Source organism: Cavia porcellus, unplaced genomic scaffold (assembly GCF_034190915.1).
Source record: "Cavia porcellus strain 051 isolate PalLab524CR breed Dunkin Hartley unplaced genomic scaffold, mCavPor4.1 scaffold_7, whole genome shotgun sequence".
NCBI classification, from domain to species: Eukaryota; Metazoa; Chordata; class Mammalia; order Rodentia; family Caviidae; genus Cavia; species Cavia porcellus.
In genome coordinates this window covers 49730192-49750577 of record NW_026947490.1, presented here as the reverse complement: position 1 = coordinate 49750577, position 20386 = coordinate 49730192, and the positions used below count along the sequence as shown (strand labels likewise).

The 20386-nt window shown below is 43.5% G+C and overlaps 1 protein-coding gene across 3 annotated transcripts in view; it reads right to left on the bottom strand.

Annotated features, from left to right (window-relative positions):
- The window catches only part of CUNH1orf226 (chromosome unknown C1orf226 homolog), a 281545-nt gene extending 261366 nt beyond the window's left edge, over nt 1-20179 (bottom strand). For 2 of the 3 annotated variants that reach the window (XM_013149255.2, XM_063253570.1), the window contains exon 1: nt 19938-20179. In XM_013149255.2, coding sequence (XP_013004709.2) covers nt 19938-20042 — 105 coding nt within the window. In that variant the 5' untranslated portion in view covers nt 20043-20179. Of the gene's footprint in view, nt 1-18256; nt 18314-19937 lie in introns of all 3 variants that reach the window. The other variant, XM_063253571.1, reaches the window with a different exon arrangement.
- Between the last annotated feature and the right edge of the window lie 207 nt (nt 20180-20386).

The following is a 20386-nucleotide window of genomic DNA, read 5'->3' as shown; positions in this document are numbered from 1 at the left end:
AGGAAAACTAAGTTTCCATAAAAATTAACAGAAAATTTCCAAACCCGTTAATATTTCTATAAGACAAAGAGATAACAATGGGCAAAATATCATCCCTAGAGATCTGCGGCAAAAAGATGCTTTTAGGGGGTAGGTTACTAGGGATTGAACTTGGGGCCTTCACACAGAGCTACGTCTCCACCCCATTAATTAATTTATTTTTTATTTTATTTTATTTTGTTTTGTTTTACTGTGAGACAAGTCTTGCTAAGTTGTCAAACTGCAGAGGCCAGGCCCAAACTTCCAACACTTTGGCTTCAGGCTCTCAGAGTGCTGTGATTACAGACTTGTGACCAGCAGCACACGGGGCTAAGGGCTGGGGATTTAGTTCAGAGGCATAAGTGCCTGCTTTGCAAGCAGGCAGTTGTGAGTTCAATCCCTGGTACCGATAAAAGACAAAAAAAAAAGACATATTTTAAAAGAAGATAAAAATGGGACTGGAGATTTAGTTCAGCGGCATAAGCACCTGCCTTGCTTGCAAGCAGGCAGTCATGAGTTCGATCCCTGGTACCGATAAAAATGAAAAAGACAAAAAAAAAAAAAAAAGAAGATTAAAAATACCACATTATTCAAGATAACCTATATACATATTTTAAACCATGTAAGACATGAAAGAAGTACATGAATTGGAATTAGAAAAATTAAGAAATGAAGTAGCAGAAGACAAAAAAATGGAAGAAAAATATTTTAGAAATAAAAATTCAGAGTTAGAAGAAGTTGAATGCTAGAACACCTGTCTACCATATGTCAAGTCTGGGGTTTGATCCCCAGTACAGAAAAAAAAAAGTGAGGGGATGAAAACTAACCTGGAAGAAACCACAAGAAAAAACAAGTTTTACAAATACCTCAAACTTAGGAAAACTTTTTAGATGAAAGAAAAATATAGAAAGTGATGAAAGGGATTTGAAAGTAATAAACATTAAAAATAGGCAAAAATGAACTCTACATACAGATAAGAATTCCTAAAGAATGAAACCAAAGCAAGGATTAGAACTCTAAAAAACAATTTGTGAAAAACTTTCTGAAAAATATTTGAAACCTCATATTGAAAAAACATTGTATACATGAGATACTGACTCAGAATAACAACAGCAAAATATACTCTGGTACACTTATTGGACTTTAAATATAATTTGAGCATCTAATTTTTTAAAATATGTAAATTGCAAGGAAAAGAAACTAGATGAGATATTTTGATAAGAGATTTATAACAGGCTATATTCCAGAAGGAGAGGCAATAACATTTAAGATAAAACAGTAGAAACCAAGGATTTTATGTTACAGTTTTGACCTTTCACATATACAAAGGAGAGATAAGTTTATGAATATGCAAAAGAAAAGAAATAAAAATCAAGGAAACATTTTCCCAATGAGCCTTTTCTATAGATATTAGAGAATTTTAGATGATCAAAATAACTGTAGATACAAATATAAATTTTGGTAGTGCTAAGTATGCAGTTATTGAAGAATTAAGTGAGGATTAAAGGGTAACTACTTCAATGTGTAATGACTGAATGATTACATCAGTGATTCAATATGTATCATTAACTATTACTGCTACTACAAAGCAAAACATTTATTCTTTCACAATTCTAGAAGAGAATTCACTCCTTGTCCCTTCCAGCTGCCAGAAGCTGCCAGCCTTTCTTGATTTGTGGCTACATCTCCTCAATCTCTGCCTCCAAGGTTCCACTTATTCCATCTGTACAACCCCTCACTCTCCCTCTTGTAAGGACAACTATGATTTCATTTAAGCCCCACTCGGATAATCCAGGACAATCTCCCCTTCTCAAGGACCCTAATGTTATTACATACAAGGCATGACAGAAAAATACAGTGAATATTTAATTTTTTAGAAATGTATTACAGTAAAAGTCATTGTCATTAACATCCCTTCAAAATACCCCCCTGCTTCAAATACACTTATCCCACCATTCTTGCCACTTTCTGCAGCAATTCTGCAAGTCCTTTTGTGAGTGTCTTCAGTAGCCCTGTCCCAGTTGCCTCAGTGTTCTGAATCACTTCAAAGCATTTTGCCTTTCATGTTCATTTTGACTTTGGGGAAGAGCCAGAAGTCATAAGGCACCAGATCCAATGAACAAGGTAGGTGAAGACGCACTATAACATTTTTAATTTCATTGGAACTGCCACACTACAGCCAATGTGACTCAAAACACTGTCATGATAGAGGATGAAACCATCTGCCCATAGGAAAGAAGACCTCCAGAACTGCTTCAGAAAGTGGCAAGAACAATGGGATGTGTGTGTTGGAAGCAAGAGGGGGTATCTTGAGGAGGTTAATGGCAATGTGTCTTTTACATAATAAGGATTTTTTAAAATTTTAAACATTCACCAAAATTTTGGTCACTCAGACAAAGTCTTTGCCATGTAAACTAAGAGTCGTAGGTTCCAGAAATTAAATCATAGACATCTTTAAGGGGCCACTATTCAACCTACAACAATGATATAGTGTGTTAGCCAGTTTTCCTTTACTGTAACAAACAACTGAGAATCAACTTACTAAGAGAAAAGCTTTACTTTGTGAACAGGGCGAGTGATAGCCTTGGGGAATCCCATACACAGTGGGTTGGCCTCATTGCTTGTGGGTCTGTGGTGAGACGGCACATGATGGCAGGAACATGTGCACAGTAATGGTAAGGAACATCCTCAGAGGATACACCCCAGGGACCCTACGTCTCCCACAAGGCACCACCTTGCAAAGGTTCCACAATCTCCCCAAAGTGACACTCAGGGAACAAGTTTTTAACACATGGGCCTCTGGAGGGACATTCCTGATCCACACTATAACATTAGTGCAACCATTTTTTTAAATGGGAAGCTACAGATGGCATATGCAAAACTATTTTCAGTAATCATAAGTGGTCTTAGTATTATTTCTCCAAGAATTCTGATTACGTGTTGTGGGATAAAGCAAATCAGTAATTATGTGACATTCAATTCTATCATTCCTCATATACTTGAATATCAAAATTCTTGGAGTAAAAGAAAAAACACATGAGCTTCAAAAGAATACAAAATTTCTAGTCTCGAATTGTATTTGGAGTATCAGTAGAAGCTCACAAATACCTTTATATTGTCACAATCATTCTCTCTCTTTTCCTATGTAGTTTCCCAGCTCTGTTCATGAAAAGATCCACAGACAACCCAGAAAAAAGTAGGATCCTGGAGGCCCAGGTGGGGCTTATGAAAGACTGGTTTGCATTATAAGGCATCAGGTCTCAATGGAGAACTGGTTGATTCTAGGTCTGGGACAGAAATCATGTAAGAAGTACAAGAAAGGCCGACTGGGAGAGCAGCAAGAGGGAACAGGTAATAGCGTGATAGAAAAAACCCTCTTCAGCCTTGAAGGCATGTTAGCTGTGTGTTTTCATTAATGTCAAGAGAGGCCCATGCAAGCCTGATTTAACCCCAACATCAAACACATGTACATGCACATGCACATGTGCACACACACACGCATGCAGAAAGCAAGGTATTATCATGAGAAAGGGAAGGAAGTGTAGCTTGGCCACATGTGTGCACATACATACACAGCACATAAAGGCACCTGCCATCACTGTCCAGCCAAAACGTTGCAGGAGGAAAAGGGAAGGTCTGACCTACGGACTGAATATTCCTGCTCAAGTAGGGTTGACACACATTGCACAGGGGAACTGTCAAGTCCCCCTGCCCTGCTGCCATTAAACATTCCCAGAGAACCCTCTCCTAGAGAACTGTCTCCCTCCTAACCATTTCCCTCTTAACCTGCATGTTTAACTACTATATTCACTAACCCGTCCAATCTGGATCTCATTGTAAATCCATAAAAACCCACTTGGGCCTAATTAATCAGGTTTGACAACCTGAATAACCTGGATGTGCCCATTAATATCCCTATTCTAGGAGTACATCAGCAGTTTTCTGGTTCCTCACTGCAATTGCCTGGAAGCTTTTAAAATTATAATGCTCCTAGGAGCCCAGACCAGACAAATAAGATAAAGATCCCTAAAGGCAGTGAGTGTCCACATGTTAAGTTCCCGAGATGATCCTAAGTTGCAGCAGGGTTACAAATGCTATCATGCCAAATTCAGTTTCTGAGGTCACAACATCAAGGGCACGCTCCAAATGCAGGCAGGAAAAGCCTTCCTTTAAGGTCAAGAGCCTGGCTCTGCCACTGTCAAGCATACATCAGTCCTCTTCCTTTTTGAATTTCTCAAAATTCAAGATCATAGCTCAGTCTTTCTTCTTTTCTGCCTTTTTTACAGTATTTGACCCTATAGAATTCCACTGCTCTTCAAAACCATTCTATTTTGGCTACAACAGGATAAAACTGATGACTAAGACTTTAAAAAAGTCTTTTTTCATGCAGCAACAAAAGGTAAATATTTGAGAGCATAAGACAAGCAATGAATAAATTCTGCTTCAGTGTACTTGCATCTGAGCAACATATTGATGAACAGCTAAGGGAAGGAAGATCACAGGTTTCCTCCTCCCACGCCTCAAAGACAAAGGACATCTTACACAGCCCAGAACCGCGTGGAACGCTGTGCAGCCTTGCTGGGTTCCAGTGTTTGTTTAACTGATCTGCCAGACAGTGTGTGGGCAAGAAGTGATCAGGTTGGGGCTTCCCTGGGACCAGGACAGTGGTCTGCAGAGCACAAGGAAAGACAGGGAGGGACTTCAGAGATCATCTCTCCGATGTGGGTTCTGAGTCCACTCTGTTGTTTTGCAGATGAGGGGAATGAAGTAGAGAGAGATGAGAAGGACTTGTTCAAGGTTGTTGATGCCCCAAGGTGTAGAGTGGCCCTGCAGCCAGACCAGAGCTCTTCCTTGCCCTATTCAGTCTCTCAGCCCCTGCCTCTCTACTGATAGAGTAAGCAGATGATTATGAAGGTTTTTTTTTTAAGTATGTTGGAATAAGGGGGCATGGCTGCATCCTTCCCTCTTGGCCTATCCAGTGCATCACTTCTCCCCTAGAACAAGTGAGTCAGCGGCCTCAAATGTGTGCTTCAGACATATTTTAATGAAAAATAACTTCAAGCTACTACTGGAAAGAGGAAATCAAGACTCACTAAGCAGCATCACTGTCATGAGAAGTCAGACACTCATAAGTGCTAACAGTGTTGAGCTCACATAGCGCAACAGACTCCTGCCGAAGTCCAGCCAGCCCGTCATGTCTTTGCTGAGTAGCTACTGCATACCAACACTACAAAAGTCCAGTCACCTTTTATGGGGGCCTATGCCAGACAAATACCCGGGTGACTAAGACTACAGACCAAATGCTGCCATCCCAATTCAGGGAAAAACACAAACAGGCTAGGATTTGATGAGTTAAGCCTCCTAAATACAGAGTTGGTGTACTCATTATCCCAGGCTAAGCTGGTTTCAGGCCACAAACTAGTTTACCTCTAGTAGAAGAACAGTGAGACCCAAACCATAAAAACCTTTACCAACTTGCCAGGGAATGCCTGGGAGGGAAAGTCATTCAACACCACTTGTTGGTTGTGAAATGCAGCCACTACGTCTCTAATGAACAGAGGGCTGGGTGCAGAAAGCAAAATTACTACATTAATTTTGGAGACTGTACTAGGAGCAAAGGCACACAGGCAAATGTAGTGAGTAGTGAAGTAACACTCGGTGATACCAACTTAGACACTGTTTGGCTCATTCACTATCAATGGCACAGCTCTTTGGAGTCAGGCAGTATGGCAGAGATTCAGAAGTGAATCCAATACGGTGCTTAAGGACCTCACAGGCCAGAGGTAATTACTCACTTGGGGATGGGTGGGAGTGTGGAAGGTAAAATCATTACTATACTGCAGGCAAGTAATTTAAAAGCCCAGGGACACGTAGAAGTTGCTATCTAATATCCCAACAATTCCATTAACCTCCAAAATCCATAATGGGTTTATCAGCACTGACTTACAGAATCTCATTCTTGACATTTTCATATGTCAGCAGCACCAACTTGCAAGAAGAGATGGGGAAGGACAGAAAGACTTCCTAACCCTTGAAATTGGGGGTCTACCTAAGTCATTCTTTTATGGCATTTGCTGGTATGGCAGGCAGACTTTTTTTCAGAGGAGCTATGGAACCAGGACACAGTCTTGTGCCCATTGTTTGAACCAAACAGACCTCAAGTGATGACTTTTATCAGCCTAATGATACAATGATGAACTATGAGACAGAATAAGGTATCAGGAATTTTCTAAAAAGACAGTACCCAGTTCAGGACATTAGGACATGAGTTGTAACAACATTCTTAGACGCAAGCAGCTTGCAATTAAAGGTCATTTAAGTCTGTATCTTTTCAACTTTTGATTCTTCTTCCCAGATACAGCCTGACCATGAGAGTACAACATACACTGCAGTGTTGTGGCCTTCTTTGTCATTTCTGTTAATCCCTCCTGTCATTTCCAAATCCACCCAGCATCAGCCTGGTTCAGGTCCTCACACATGGCCTTTATGTGTAGTCCCCAATGGTCTTTTCCAGTTCTGTATCACCTCTTATCCACTTCCCCTTATTAATACATAACTGTGATCCATATCACCCCCTGTTGACACATATTGCTGGCAATCTACTTTGACAAGATTGTGCCAACATTCCAACCCTAGTATTTTTAAAGCTTCCTGCAATCCGATTGATTCTGGGATCTGGGAGGATTCTGGAAGGCTAAAGTAGGACGATTACAAATTCCAGACATCCCTGGGCAATTTAGCAACTTGGCAAGACCTTTGAGTCTTCCTACTTCTGCATTATTTTTCCATTGTGTATGACTTTCTTACTATCTCCTTCCCTCTTAAAAAACAAAACTCTGTATATGTACCTTCCTCTTCCTCATTTATACAACAGGGCCACCTTTTTTCTCTTTTGACTCAACCATAGGCTGTCCACACCCTTCTTTCTTTACACACATGGTGTCTCTGACTCAAGGAGCATGACTTATGCCTCCTGTCAACCTCAGAGAGGACCAGAGGTCTGTCTACCATCTCTGACCTGAACTGAAGTATAGGCTTCCATAGCAGTCTCTCCATGTCAATTATTGCTCCAGTGCCTGTACCATGATTCTCAACTACTACTGCTTGATTAGAATTGTCCACTGTGATTGATTAAAACTCTCAATCTGGGAGTTTTATAGTTCACAGTGGTATATGTCTACAACCCAGCTGCTCAGGAGACTGAGGCAAAGCAGAAAATTAAAAACCAGCCTGTACAACTTAGCAAGACCTTCCTCAAAATTTAAAAGTGCTGGGGAGGTAGCTGAGGCAGAGCTTCCCTGGGTTCAATCCCAAGTACCAGACTGAACAAAATGAAAGTTCTCAGCGTAGGAAGTTTCCACTTCCAAGAAGATGGCAAAAATATACTTTCCCCTTTTTCCTTTTGCTAAATACAGCCCCAAACTCCAGACATTATACATGTAACAAGCATAAAGAAGCTCTGACAGATAGAAGAAAGAGGCCCAGCTGGGATCTCAACACCCAGGGACAGCACAGCAGTGAGTTCCCTGGATTTTCTTTCTGTCTTACATATTCCTGGCTGGCTGCTAGGGAAGCTGGCGATCCAGAAAGACAGCAGACATAGTCTAAAAAAAAATCTCAAAAAACCTTGCTGCCTCTATCAGGGAAGGGGCAGCCTAGTAGGTCAAAAAAAGTTTTAGACAAAAGAGTTCTGCTGCAGCCAAGCACCTTTTAAAAAACTATGACCTCAGCTCCACTGACCAGAAGATGCTCTAACCTCACCTCCCTGCTGGTGGTGTCACAGGCAAATGGGAAGCCAGGATACCCATCTGCTCCACCCAGCATTCATAGACCTCTTCCCTTCCTTGCTGGGGCCTGAGGAGGCCGGGTGGAGAGTCAGAACTTTCCCTACCACCCCCCACCCCACCCCCGGTCCGAAGGCCACAGTGGCAGTAGGAGTCATGTGGGGAACAGAATGAAGCACCCCTGCCCCCTCCAATCAAGGTAGTATCATGGGGTGAGGCCCAAAGGACCACCTGGACTTCACCCCCACCAGCAATAGTGAGGTCCTCTCTGCCACAGGAGCGTTGCTAGTAAGATTTGGCCCCAGCCAGGCAAGGTAACACACACCTGTAACCCTAACATTCAGGAGGCTAAAGCAGCAGGCAAGTCCCCAGCTGGCCTGGACTACATAGCAGGACCCTGTCTCAGAAAGTCAAAACAAAGGAAGAGGAAGAGGAGGAAGAGATATAGTCCTAGAGCATAATACACAAAATGTCTGGTTCTCAATCAAAAATCATTTGTCATTCCAAGAACCAGGAAAAGCTCAACACAAATGAGAAAAGACAGTCAACAGGTGCCAATGTCAAGATGACATATATATTTGAATTATCTGACAAGGGTTTTAAAGCAGTCCTTATAAAAATGCTTCAATAAGCAATTACAAAAATGCCTCAAAAAGTAATAACAAATGTAGTTAAAACAAATTAAAAAACTACAAAGTCTTAGCAAAGAAACAGAAGATATAAAAGTCACAGTGCCCAGACTATACCCAGCACTAACTGAATCAAAATTTCTAGAAGCATTCAGCCCTGTTAGCTTTCTGACATGGTGACAAAACATCTGAGTTAATCAACTTAGCAGGAGGAACAGTTTATTTTTGGCTCAGTTTCAAATGTTCTAGTCCATGGTATGTTCACTTTGTTGCTTTGGGGCTCTGAGGCCCCAAGACTCATGACAGAAGTATGTGGCAGAGGAGGTCTGCTCACCTCACAGTAGCCAAGAAACAAAAAGAAAAGGGGCTGGAGTCTCAAAATCTGTTTCAAGGACGCACCCCCAATAATAACTTCCGTCTTCTTGGCCCCACCTCTGAACTCCCAGTAATGTCACACAGGCTGCTGGCCAAATCCTCAGCACACGGGCCTCTAGGGGACAGTCAAGATCCAGACGATAGCATCAGTGATGAGTGTTTTTCTAACTCTCCAGAAATTCCAACGAGCAGCCAAGTCTGCAAACCAGTGCGCCAAGGTCATGGTGCTCAAACTCAGATGTCTATCAGAATTACCTGGAAAACTTGAGCAAGCCACAGAGACCCCGGCCATATGCTAGTTCCACAAGCCTGAACCTTCAGGCTGTAGTTGTTGAGTCTCCAGGTGCTTCTGATATATGCCAAAGATTGAAAACAGTTGCTTAATTAATAAATGCATCTGCAGGTGATTTCCTTCCTTTGTGGAAACTGCAAAACCCATGACCCAAGGGAGGAGAGAATTGCATTTAAGTGACCTTAAAAAAGGAGGCAAAGTTCCCACCCATTTTTAGATATTGTTACCTAAAACATGTGTTTAACCTGGGATACCGAGTTAAGAAAAGAAAATCCACACACATCAAAGAGCCAGTATGAAAATGTAGTTACAGTAAGGTTACGGGAAATAGCACAGGAGTAAGATAATGTTATCTGTCACTTGGCCCATGGGAAACATTAATCTTCTTCTGGGCAAAAAAATGAGAAAATGCTTCCACATGAGTGCCTCTTTCCATCCAAACAGACCAAAGTTGAAAATGAGGAGTTTATAGTCAGGATAGGAAAAAGGACACAGGTAAGGAGCTTTGCATCATGCACAATGGACTGAGATTTCCACGTGCAGCGCAGTATCTCCAGGGTGGGAAGATGTTCAGCATTATACTCAGTAGGGAGCCCAGGGCTCTCAGCAGACAGAAGTGGCGCTCAGAACCTGAGCTGGGAGAGGGACTGGAGGTCAATGGGAGAGTAGAATGTTACCATCAGACAGGAAGTACACAGGTAAGAGGCCAGTAAAAGAGGATGCTCTCCAGGGAGAAAGGGTCTCCCAAAGTTCATCTCCTGCCCTATCTCCAGCACTCCAATTGCTCATTGAGCAGCAGCCTACCTAACACGAAGCCTAACAACAGCAGGCTCTGCTGGGCTCTTGTCAGGCTAAGACTTCCAGCTTTACCAGACCATTTACCCATTCAGTCCAACCTAGGAAGACAGGTCTCAGAGTTCTCATGTGCAAAATTAGAACAGTAATACCTACCTTAATGGGGCCACTATAAAGACTACATCAGTTTAGATATAAAAATCCCTAGAACTATGCACAGAGCATGATGAGGGCTGATAAATGTCAGCTCTTGGTATTTTGAAAGGCATACAGCACAGGAGTTAAGAGCAGACAACCTGTGACAGATGGCCTGGGTTTGACTCTAGAAATATCCATTACTCGATCTGGACTCTAGCAAGTTTCCATGCCTTGGATTCCCCATCTGGAAAACTTACGTACTAATAGTACCTTATCTCAGATGGTTGTTGGGAGGATTCAATTAATCTTTTCTTAAAAGGACTCAGCATAGTGCCAAGAACATAGTAAGTGTTTTTTAAATGATGGTGACTATTATATTGGCTTTCTAAGGGGTGGCCAGCATAAGGATAGAATGTAAGGAATTACCCTGGTCTTTAAGGAGTCTATAGCCCAGATAAGGAGACAAGATGTACGCACAGAGAACCAGCAGAGAAGAACAGCACAGAACAAAGATACACAGTGATTCTGCAGGCATGCAAACAACCTTTCTCTCCAATGTGTTTTCTGACCTATCGCCTTCTCTCCCCCACCCTAACACATAGAGAGCAAGAATGAGCAAGCGAGTAAGCAAGCAATAGAGAGAAAGAAAGATTACAGAGGTCATTCTAAATAGAGGGTACACTGGGTGGCAAGTGTCTCCTCCTTAGCTACCCAAAAGTTCCTTGGAAGAGATTCCCACTTTCATTCAACAGTCAAAAATGTTCATTTAAACAATTTCCCCATGGAAAGCACTGTAGCTCCAAATAGTCTTCAAGCAGAGGTAGCTACTGTCCTCAGTTCTCTTGGAGGGACACTGAGAGTATAAGACACACACAACTCACTGCAGAAAACCAAATGAGGTGGATACATGGGGCAAATAAGGGATCCTAAAACATCCCGGCACTCTCTGGGCACTGAATTTACTGGAAGTATCTTTTTAAATAACTTTGAAACCAGCTGTTCCATGCTTAAAAGTAAACACGATGCTGGACATAAAAACTGCAAAGGGAAATTATAAGCATCACAAGGTATTAATTAATCCCATGATGCAAGATTCCTTCTGCTTAGATTACCTCTGCTTAAAGAAATATTTATCCAAGAAATGCAGACAAAGACAAGTGAAGACAGACAGCACACTATGTCGTAAAATTCTGTGATTTTTTTAATCCTAATGAGGATTAAATAGCTGGAACAAATGTGATTGGGGCATGCACCAGAACCTAGTTAACCCCTTTTTATTCCCTTCTAGAGAGGCTGACAGCTATTTTAAACCCACAGAGCAGACACACTGTCTGATTTGCAACTTTAGGAATCAGATTAATGCTGCAGTACCTTTTTCTAAGCAGACATGAAGATAATGTAAAACCCAGTCTCCAGAATACAAAAAAAAAAAAACCACAGTATGTAACTATTGTATAGCTTAAAACCAAGCATGGATGAAACAAGTGGCAATTTGCAGGACCAAATAACAAACATGCATAACTCATTTAATCTTCTCATTGTCCCTATGAGACACGGTATTTGTAACTTCTGTTTCAGATGAGAATGCTATAGGACAAACTGTCAGTCATACATGGACCCATGGCAAGAAAGAGACAGAGCCAGGATTTGAACCTCAAACAAAGCAATGGCTTCTGAATCTATGCTATTACATGCCACCAACCAAAATCATGTCATAAAGATTGTAAAAGTTGGGCATACTCTTGTAATCCCAACAATTGGGAAGCTGAGGCAGGATTGCAAATTTGAGCCCAGCCTAGATTACACAGTCAGACCCTATCTCAGAAAAACAAATTTATAAAATAATTAACTAAAGAAAGTTTAATTCATTAATAAGAACACAACAAAGCTATCTGAAGATAGCTTTTTTAAAATACAAATGACAATTACCTACTCCTGAAATTGGTCATATGTTCTACACACATAATCTAATTCCAGTGGATATCCATCACTGGAATCTCATTTAATTTAGGAAAAAATGATTCCACAGCACTTCCAGTAGAAGGAAGTGGCTCTCTGCCAGATGGGGGTTGGGAGAGATCAGAAAAAAATGCCATGAAAGAGAAGGTGCCTCCAGTCACCAGTGACAAAGCTATAAGACTAAAGCAAGAGAAGTAAGTGGTCAGCAGGAGACTAGAGCCAAGTAGGACACCTGCCACAACTGCGAGACTAGGAGGGCTCTGGCCATCCTTAGAGGGAGCATTTTAGACATTATTTTCATTCATTCAAAATACATTTTCTATAAGCAAGGCACTGTCCTTGGCACTGCAAAAGACACAGGAGGCACAGTGACACAGACCAAGCAATGACCATGCAGAGACAAACATTGTATGAGGGCAGCAGCTCTAATATTTCATTAATTCCCCCAATTCACAGAAAATGATCACACCCACTTCACTGAGTGACATGTGAGCTGGGTGGGAAATCATGGGAAGGATTTAGAGAATGGTGTGTACTCCAGATGGGTTCAAACAGCATGATTAAAGGACACTATGCAATACCATGCTAGGAATTTAGGTCTACTATAGGAGGCTTAGAAACCCTTCATGTTTTTGAGTGGTATGGTAACATAACTATATTTCTGGAAAAGCAACAGAACAAAAATTTATGGGATTGGGGGATCCAAGCAAAACTGGAGCAGTAGGTCCCTTAAGAAGGTGACAGAGGGTCCAGATGAACAGTCAACATAAATGGGTGACTTAAAGCAGTGCTCCAAAGTATCAGTTCCGGCAGGATGGCAAAAAGGATAAAGTCAGAAGAGATATTTGATTTCCAGCTTGTTGAGAAATGGGATCAGCAACACATCAGAATAGCAGCCTAGCAGGAAGCCAGAATGAAGATCTGAACTCTGGAGTTAGAGACCCAGAAGCTTAACAAGAGACAGAGGTGAAGGAATCCAAAGGGGAGGGAGTTGAGGAAAGGGAGCAGGAGCAGCCGGGCAAAGTAGGACAGGCACCATCAGAGGGACAGGGCCTAGACACCTGTGAGCAGTTGCAGAAAGCCAAATCACAGGGTCAGGCTGCTCAGGAAGCAAAAGCAAAAAGGAGGAGGACAACGAAGGGTGACCACGGAACCATTTCCTTATGCTAGCTAAGGAGGAAGTCAGAGGGTGCGCCAGAAACTGAGTCAACACTAAGAAACAGCACTGTCTGATGAGGCTTAGGTGTGAGAGGAAAAGAAACAACACATTCATTAAAGAGAAGGCACAGATTTTTTCATGCAAGGAAGGTCACCTCATATTCTTGAGCAAAAAGGAGTGAAAGAAGAACAGGCATCCCAAGGTGAATTATTCCAATTAACAGAAGGTGGACTAGCAAGAGATGCGAGGCAGATGGAGCTTTACAAGAAGGGAAAATAGTTGTCTGTCCTGAGTGAGTGGGTGAGTCCTGAGTTCGTGTGTCCTGAGTTCGTGCGTGGGCCCTGCCAGCCCCTCAGTTGCCCTGCGGCTTCGGGTTGTGATCCCCCCACACGTTTGACTTGTAATTCTGGTCTCTTACAGTGTCACTTGAGGGACAGATCCAGGCTGAGGCCTCCCTTTGCTGTCTTGTGTTCCGGGCTGTCTTGCTAAAGCCCCTATGGGACACGTGGTGTAGGGGATCTAAGTGGAGAAGAAAGCTCAGGGATGGGCCAAGAGGACGGGCAGAGTCTTGCCTGGTCCCTGGGGAGGGGCCGGGCAGATTGGGGCGTTAGGATTGGAAGGTGGGATGGAGATGACTGTACCTAGCTAATGTCCGAACTCTGGAACACAGTTGCATCCTGGGGGTGACAGCAGTAGCCAACGGATCGTACCTTAAGGAAGGGCCAGAGAGCCACCCCGAGGCCAGGGTGGCAGTGGTGCTTGGCACTGCCGGAGCCAGCACCAAGATGAAACATGACAAAGCCTAATAAAGCTGTTTGAATTTGGTTTAAAAAAAAAACAAGAAGGGAAAATAAAAAAGCTGGAGTGTGTCAAAATTTAAAAACCTTTATAAGGGGTTGTACAGCTATAATCCCAGCTATTTGTGTGGCTGAGGCAGGAAGATTACAAGTCTGAGACCAGACTCAGAAAGTGAAGGGTCTAGATACGACTCCAGGCTGCTTGGGGCAGCAGGACAATGACAGTCAAAAGGTCCCTGGGGAGCTAAGGACAATCTCGAGGCAATAACAGTGTGAAGAAAAAGCAGGTAATTATAACCAAAAAGAGCATTTGAAACCTTTGAGTTCTTGAAAGCAGCAGTACTATACAAGTAAGCCATAGTGATTAGGGTCTTAGATGTCGATGACTGGAAAAGGTCATCATTTCATATAGCTGAGCATTTTAACTGCTAAAAAGAACTAGACATATAAGCCACGACTGAATGCCATAAAATCCTGAAAGGATAGCAAAGGTAGAAATAGATGTCCAATAAATTCAAAGAGACCACCTGTGGAAGAATGCCAAGACATCTGAAAGCAATATAAGTATAAATAAAAACTGACACAAAAAGAAAACAACCCACATTAAATGAAACTGAAGTGTAGATCAGTGGTAAGACCAGACTCATCCCCAGAACCACCAAAAATAAAGACACAACATAGGTACCATTTCAGAATGGTGCGTATCTTTGGGACTTATTGTCCCCTAACAATGGTCTGAGTAAAAATAGTGTAATAATAGATTTTAAAGGGTATCCATACAAACACTGAGAAAGTGCAATGAGCCTTCTCTTTAATGATGTCATTGGGGAATACACAAATCCTTCTATCTGACTCGATACTGATCCAGACAAGACTTATGGTCTAGATGTAGGGAGGAGATGGAGAGACCACAAAAACTCGGCATATAGTCAAGTGGGTTCTGAGAGGTGATGACCAGGCCCTGATGCTGAGACGAATCAGGGAGACTCCATCTATAGTGAATAAATGCATACATGTCCTGCCCTACATGCCCTCATGACAGCATTCAAAAGGCAGCCCCCAGCAGCCTGCTAAGTGGATTACTGGATTCTAAACCCACATATCATGAAGACCATCAATCTGTGAAGCCTTTGGCAAGGAGGGAAATCTAACCAGAAAATTCAGTTCCAATCAATCCAAGCTCTCTCAAACCTCAAAATCACTCAGCAATATTACATATATTTACTGCTTTCAGACTCTGCAATTGGTAATTTCTTCCATATGACAAATAATTGTTACCAACCATATATGTACCTGATGTCATGAATCCAAGGGTAGGAGAGATACAAGAAGCATGAGACAGGTCCTCAAAGAGAATCCCTATCACTGAAAAAGATAGCAAAGAAGGACATAAAATTTGGAGGCAGACTGTGTGATCCAAGCAGTGCCACCAATGTCTCTCATCCCACGTGCTACTATGCAATGTGACCCTGACACTTTCTCATCAATTTGAATCTGTATCTTTTTTCCTATAACATATTTTGATCAATAGAATCCAGCCAACATGACCCCGTAAAGCTCAGAAAGCCAGGCCCTGAGCCTCCACCTTCCTGCTTAGAAAGCCAACTAGACACAGAGATGGCCACCATGCCAGCAGGAAATCCAAGCTAGCCCTTGGAAACAGAAGCCACTTGGAGGACCAAAAAGCACCAGCTGCACAAGTGAAGCCTTCTAGGACCCTCCAGTCCAGACACTGATGAATGCAGCCAAAGGAATCATTCATTACTTTACACAACACAACTGCCCAGAAAAGCCCTGCCTGAATTCCTGACCCACAAATCATGAGCAAACTGAACAGTGATTGTTTCAAGCCACTGGGTCTCGAGGTAGTTTGTTATACAGTGATAGATAACTGAAACCTACCTGAAGCCAGGACACCAGGTTTACAGCCTGGTTCTGCTTTTATACAGCTATTTGACCTTGGGTCAATGACTTCCCTCTGCGTCTCAATTTCCTCATCTGTATAAAGAGGAGGTTTTACTGGATGGGCTAAAGTGTTTTCCACTCTGACAGCCTGAACCACACATACTGCATCAGTGAACAGCCTCCATACCAGGACTACAGACCTACTTGAGGAGCAGGTAAAGGAGCCACAGACCAGGACCACAGTCAAAGCCCTGGAGTGTAAGGATTAAATGAGGCAGCAGCTAGAATAATACATGGCACATTATAAGTGCTCAATAAATATTTTTCCTGATATGACACTCAGCACTTCTGGTGACTCTGGATAAGTTTAATCTCTTGGCTCCCCGATTTTCTAACCCGAAAACATGAAGATAAAAGGAATGTTTTTGTTTCCACAAGAGAAAGTCCTCATGAGAGTTCCATACAAATCAATAATCATCTGCAAACACAGACTATGACTATATTATTAATATTAGCCTTTGTACTATGGTCAGTAAAAGCCTCTTTCTCACCAACCAAGTAAAGACAGCCAGGTGACAGCACCGGCTATCCAAAAGTCAGGTTCTGAGAGTCCACATGCATGGACCTCCAGCCCAGAGACAGCACCAGCCAGTGAGCCAGGTGCCGCACTGAACAGAACATGGGGAGCAGCTCCGAGCCCAAGGGGAAATCCAGCATTAAAATTTGAATACTTCCTACATCACAGTGCTATAAGCTAGCAACCTAAGGATAACCTACCAGAGAACAGTAGATCAAACACTCCTTCTCAGGATAGTGGATATGAATACTCTATTAAGAATATTGAGTAAGAAAGCACTGTATTTAGGAGTCCGAAGCCAAAGCTGCGAGTTTAAAGCCTAGCTTTGTCACACATAGGTGGGAGTACCCAGGCAGGTAACAACCTCCCTTCGTCTATATCCTGTTTTATAAATAGCATAAGAAAGCTCATCTGGTAAGGAAGTGATAATTAAATAAGGTATTGCATGTGAAAAAATGTCTAGGATTCTGCTTCATTATTATTATTAATTTGGGGGAGGTACTAAAGATTGAAGCCAGGGCCTTTGCACTGAGCTACATGCCCAGCCTTTTGTACTTAGAGAGAGGGTCTTGCTAAATTGCTAACTTGCCCAGGCTGAACTCAAACTTGAAGTTCTCCTACCTCAGCCTCCCAGTCTGCTGGAATCATAGGCATGTAAACCATTCCTGGCTTGTGTATGTTTTTGTTTAAGTGCACAGAACCTCTGCCACTGAGATGCCCTTCACCCCTAACCCTAAACCTTTCAGTTTCTGCAAAATGCTAAACATGAGAGGCATACATCCAATGAATCACTCCATTCAGTGTTGATTCTGAAAAGCTGCGAGCCTTAGAAGAGGAAGCCTTGGGCTCAATTTCCAAAGGTACCTGACAAGGCAACAATATATTTGCATTTTACAGCCTGTGCTTTCCCTAAACAAGGAAAGAGGTATGATGTAGACTTAACTCTGAAACCCCACTAATCATACAGTCCCACAAACACTGCTCTATAGGGACATACAAACCACTCAGATAATGTACTTGCAGGGTGCACACAAGATAAGAAAGCTTCCAATTTCACCTTTATTCAGGTCTTGGCTGACATGGCATTTGAAGGTACCAGTGTCCAGCAGAATTTCAAAAAGCTAGGAATTAGGACCCAGTCCTCTAAGTCAGCCTTTAGTCAAGAAAGTGCCACCCTGCCCTTGTATGTGCCCTTACCCTTTCTTGTCTACCTCGCCCTTCTCAAACAGAATCCCTGATGCCATGTCTCAGATCTACACTGGGAAGACAGCTTAGATCAACAGTGGCTGCTCCTCCTCTTATCGACCACTACAGTCTGTAAATACAGAGAAGTTACTATAGGAACTACATCCCACAGCTCCAAGACATTTGCTTAGAAAAGAAACTGCATGTTTGGTAAAGGGAAAAGGAGAGTAAGATGCAGCAAGTTAAAGGCAAGCCTCATGCCATGCTCAGTATTTCTCAGCCTGGTTGTAATCAACTGCATTAAATCACCCGGAATGCTTGTTCAGGGTATACATTCTTGCCTGGCATGATGACACACACCTGTAATACCAGCTACTCAGGAAGCTGAGGCAAGAGGATCACAAACTTGAGGCCAATTTAATAAGGCCCTGGCTCAAAATTTTAAAAAAAAATACAAGGGGCTAGGGATGTAACTCAGTGGTAGAGCACTTGCCTAACACATGCGAGTCCTGAGTTCAATCTCCAGTACGGTGGGGAGGGGGGGAGCAAAACAAAAAGAAAAAGGTGCACATTCCTGGACTCTCCCTAGAGGTATTGAATTAGACCTGGAGCTAGATGTGAACTGGGATTTTAAAATCCTTACCTGGTGTTTCTTACATGCACTAGGTTTTGACACCTAGTGGAGACAAAATGCAGAGGACTGTGAGGAAAAAACAAAAAAGATTTAAAGACACATTAATCTCCCTTCTTTCCCTCTTTGTTATAAAATCAGTGGATTGGTGAACCAAACCACACAAAAGTCAGTTTCCCTTTGGAAATGAAATCATGACCATGATGTAAACTTGCACTTTAACATAAAACTCTACTAACCAAAGCAGCAAACCCAGGTAAAAAAAAAAAAATGAACTAAAACATCCCATCTTAGACCAACCACATCTATTCTGAGGGTTGAGAAAAGTGAGATAAGATCTTGGCTGCAGCCCCAGCCTGGTCCCTGCCGTGCCCAGTAACCCAGTAACGGAGCTCTGCATTCCACAGCAGGGTCTGAGTCTAAGGGGTGGGGTGGAAAGGGTGTCTCCCCTGGCCCTAGCAAAATAGGGTTGGGGAAAAGTTATTATGTGAATAATATTAAGAAATTAAGACCCCCTAATTCACACATCTCCATGAGAAGGAAAAGAAATCTAAAGATAGCTGACCATGCTAGGCACATGTCAGACACTCAAAAAATGTAGCCTTGTAGGAAGGAGACACCTGATGGAATAATCCTGCATGAGACATTAACCCATCCATATACACAGTCCTGAAAGAGAAGGGGGGAACAAAGTAAAATTGTCTCCACATCCAAAGTATGATGTTTTCAAAACCAGCCAAGACTCAGCTGAGTGGGGAGACTGCAATTTTTTTTTCTACTTCATGACAGATACATGATAGGGGCAGTACTCTTGAGTGTTTAAGTCACCTGGAGGGTGGAGTGAAAAAAGCAAAAGCGGAGTCCTTTTCCACGGAAGAGCACTTACCCATGGTGGGCAGTGGGAACCACCATTGAAATTTCAGAAACCAGAAACCCTGCAAGGCAGAGTACCAGCCTTAATCTTTAAGTCCGATGGACTGGTACACAGCCACCTCCTCCTGCCCCCAAGGACCGAGGGCTTTCTTTGGCTTCCAGCTAAATTCTTCAGCAGCAGATGCTAAACCTTAACATTGCCCCACAAAACTAGCAAACAGGCAGCTTTATTCCCAGCCTGCCCATCAGCCTCCCATCAAGGACTGGACGGTGGCAAAAGTGTGGTGGCAAATCAGACATGTAGGAAGTGACTCTAACACCTGGAGCTGGTTATCTGGAATTTTCAAAACAAACAGAAACAAAACTATTCCTTTCCCCAATAGGAAGCTGGCATTCCCCCTTTTAAAAGACCTTCCTGAAAGCACCTCTCCCAGGGGAACCCAGCAGGTAAATAACGCCAGAGCTTCCTTCAACGGATCCTAAAGAACCAGGTGTCCAGGCTGCGCTCATTCATCGTTTTCTCCTCCCTGGAAAGAAGGCTGGCGGAGTAACTCAATCCAGTCCTGGGCAGGCAAGGGTAGGGGAGTCTGCAGGTGGGAAGAGGGAGGTTGAAGCAACACCTCTCAAACTTTCCAGTTGCTCTTTAGCAGTTATGGGCAGGAGTCCGCGAAATTGTACTTAGAAAGGAGAGTCGCCCTCCCTAAGAGAAAGGCCCCCAGTTGGCCTAGCCCACCTGCTCTGTGCTCCGATGGCTGTGCATGGAATCCACTCAGCCATGCCCTCTCCTGGTTAGTGCCCCCACCCCAAATCCCCTCCTCACCTTGGCCTCGAAGCAGATCCCGTGCTGGAAGGCGTCCTCGTTGTGCAGAGGGATCCGCAGGTCGTGCCCATCGTCCACAAGGTTGTACTTGGTTTTGCTGGGCATGGTGACCCGCGGCGGACCTGCTCCTCCCGAGGCTGCAGGAAGGGGCGGGCGAGACCCCGAGGAGGAAGCCCAGAGGCAGGCGGGGCCAGGCGGCGGGGAACTGGGGGACGTGGGGTGGCAGCGAGGCGGCCGCGAGCCGGGACCCGAGCGGTGCTGAGGGCCGAGCGGACACGGGCGGCGCGAGGGCGCTGTGGCCGCGCGAACGCTGCCCGCGCAGAGGGTGGCGGGGAGCGGAGCGCAGCGAGCGGGGGCGCGCGGCCCGGGCGGGACTGGGCGCGGCGCCGGCCTCGAGCAGTGGCGCGGACGGCCCGGGACGAGGAAGAAAAGGCGGCGGCGGTGGCGCG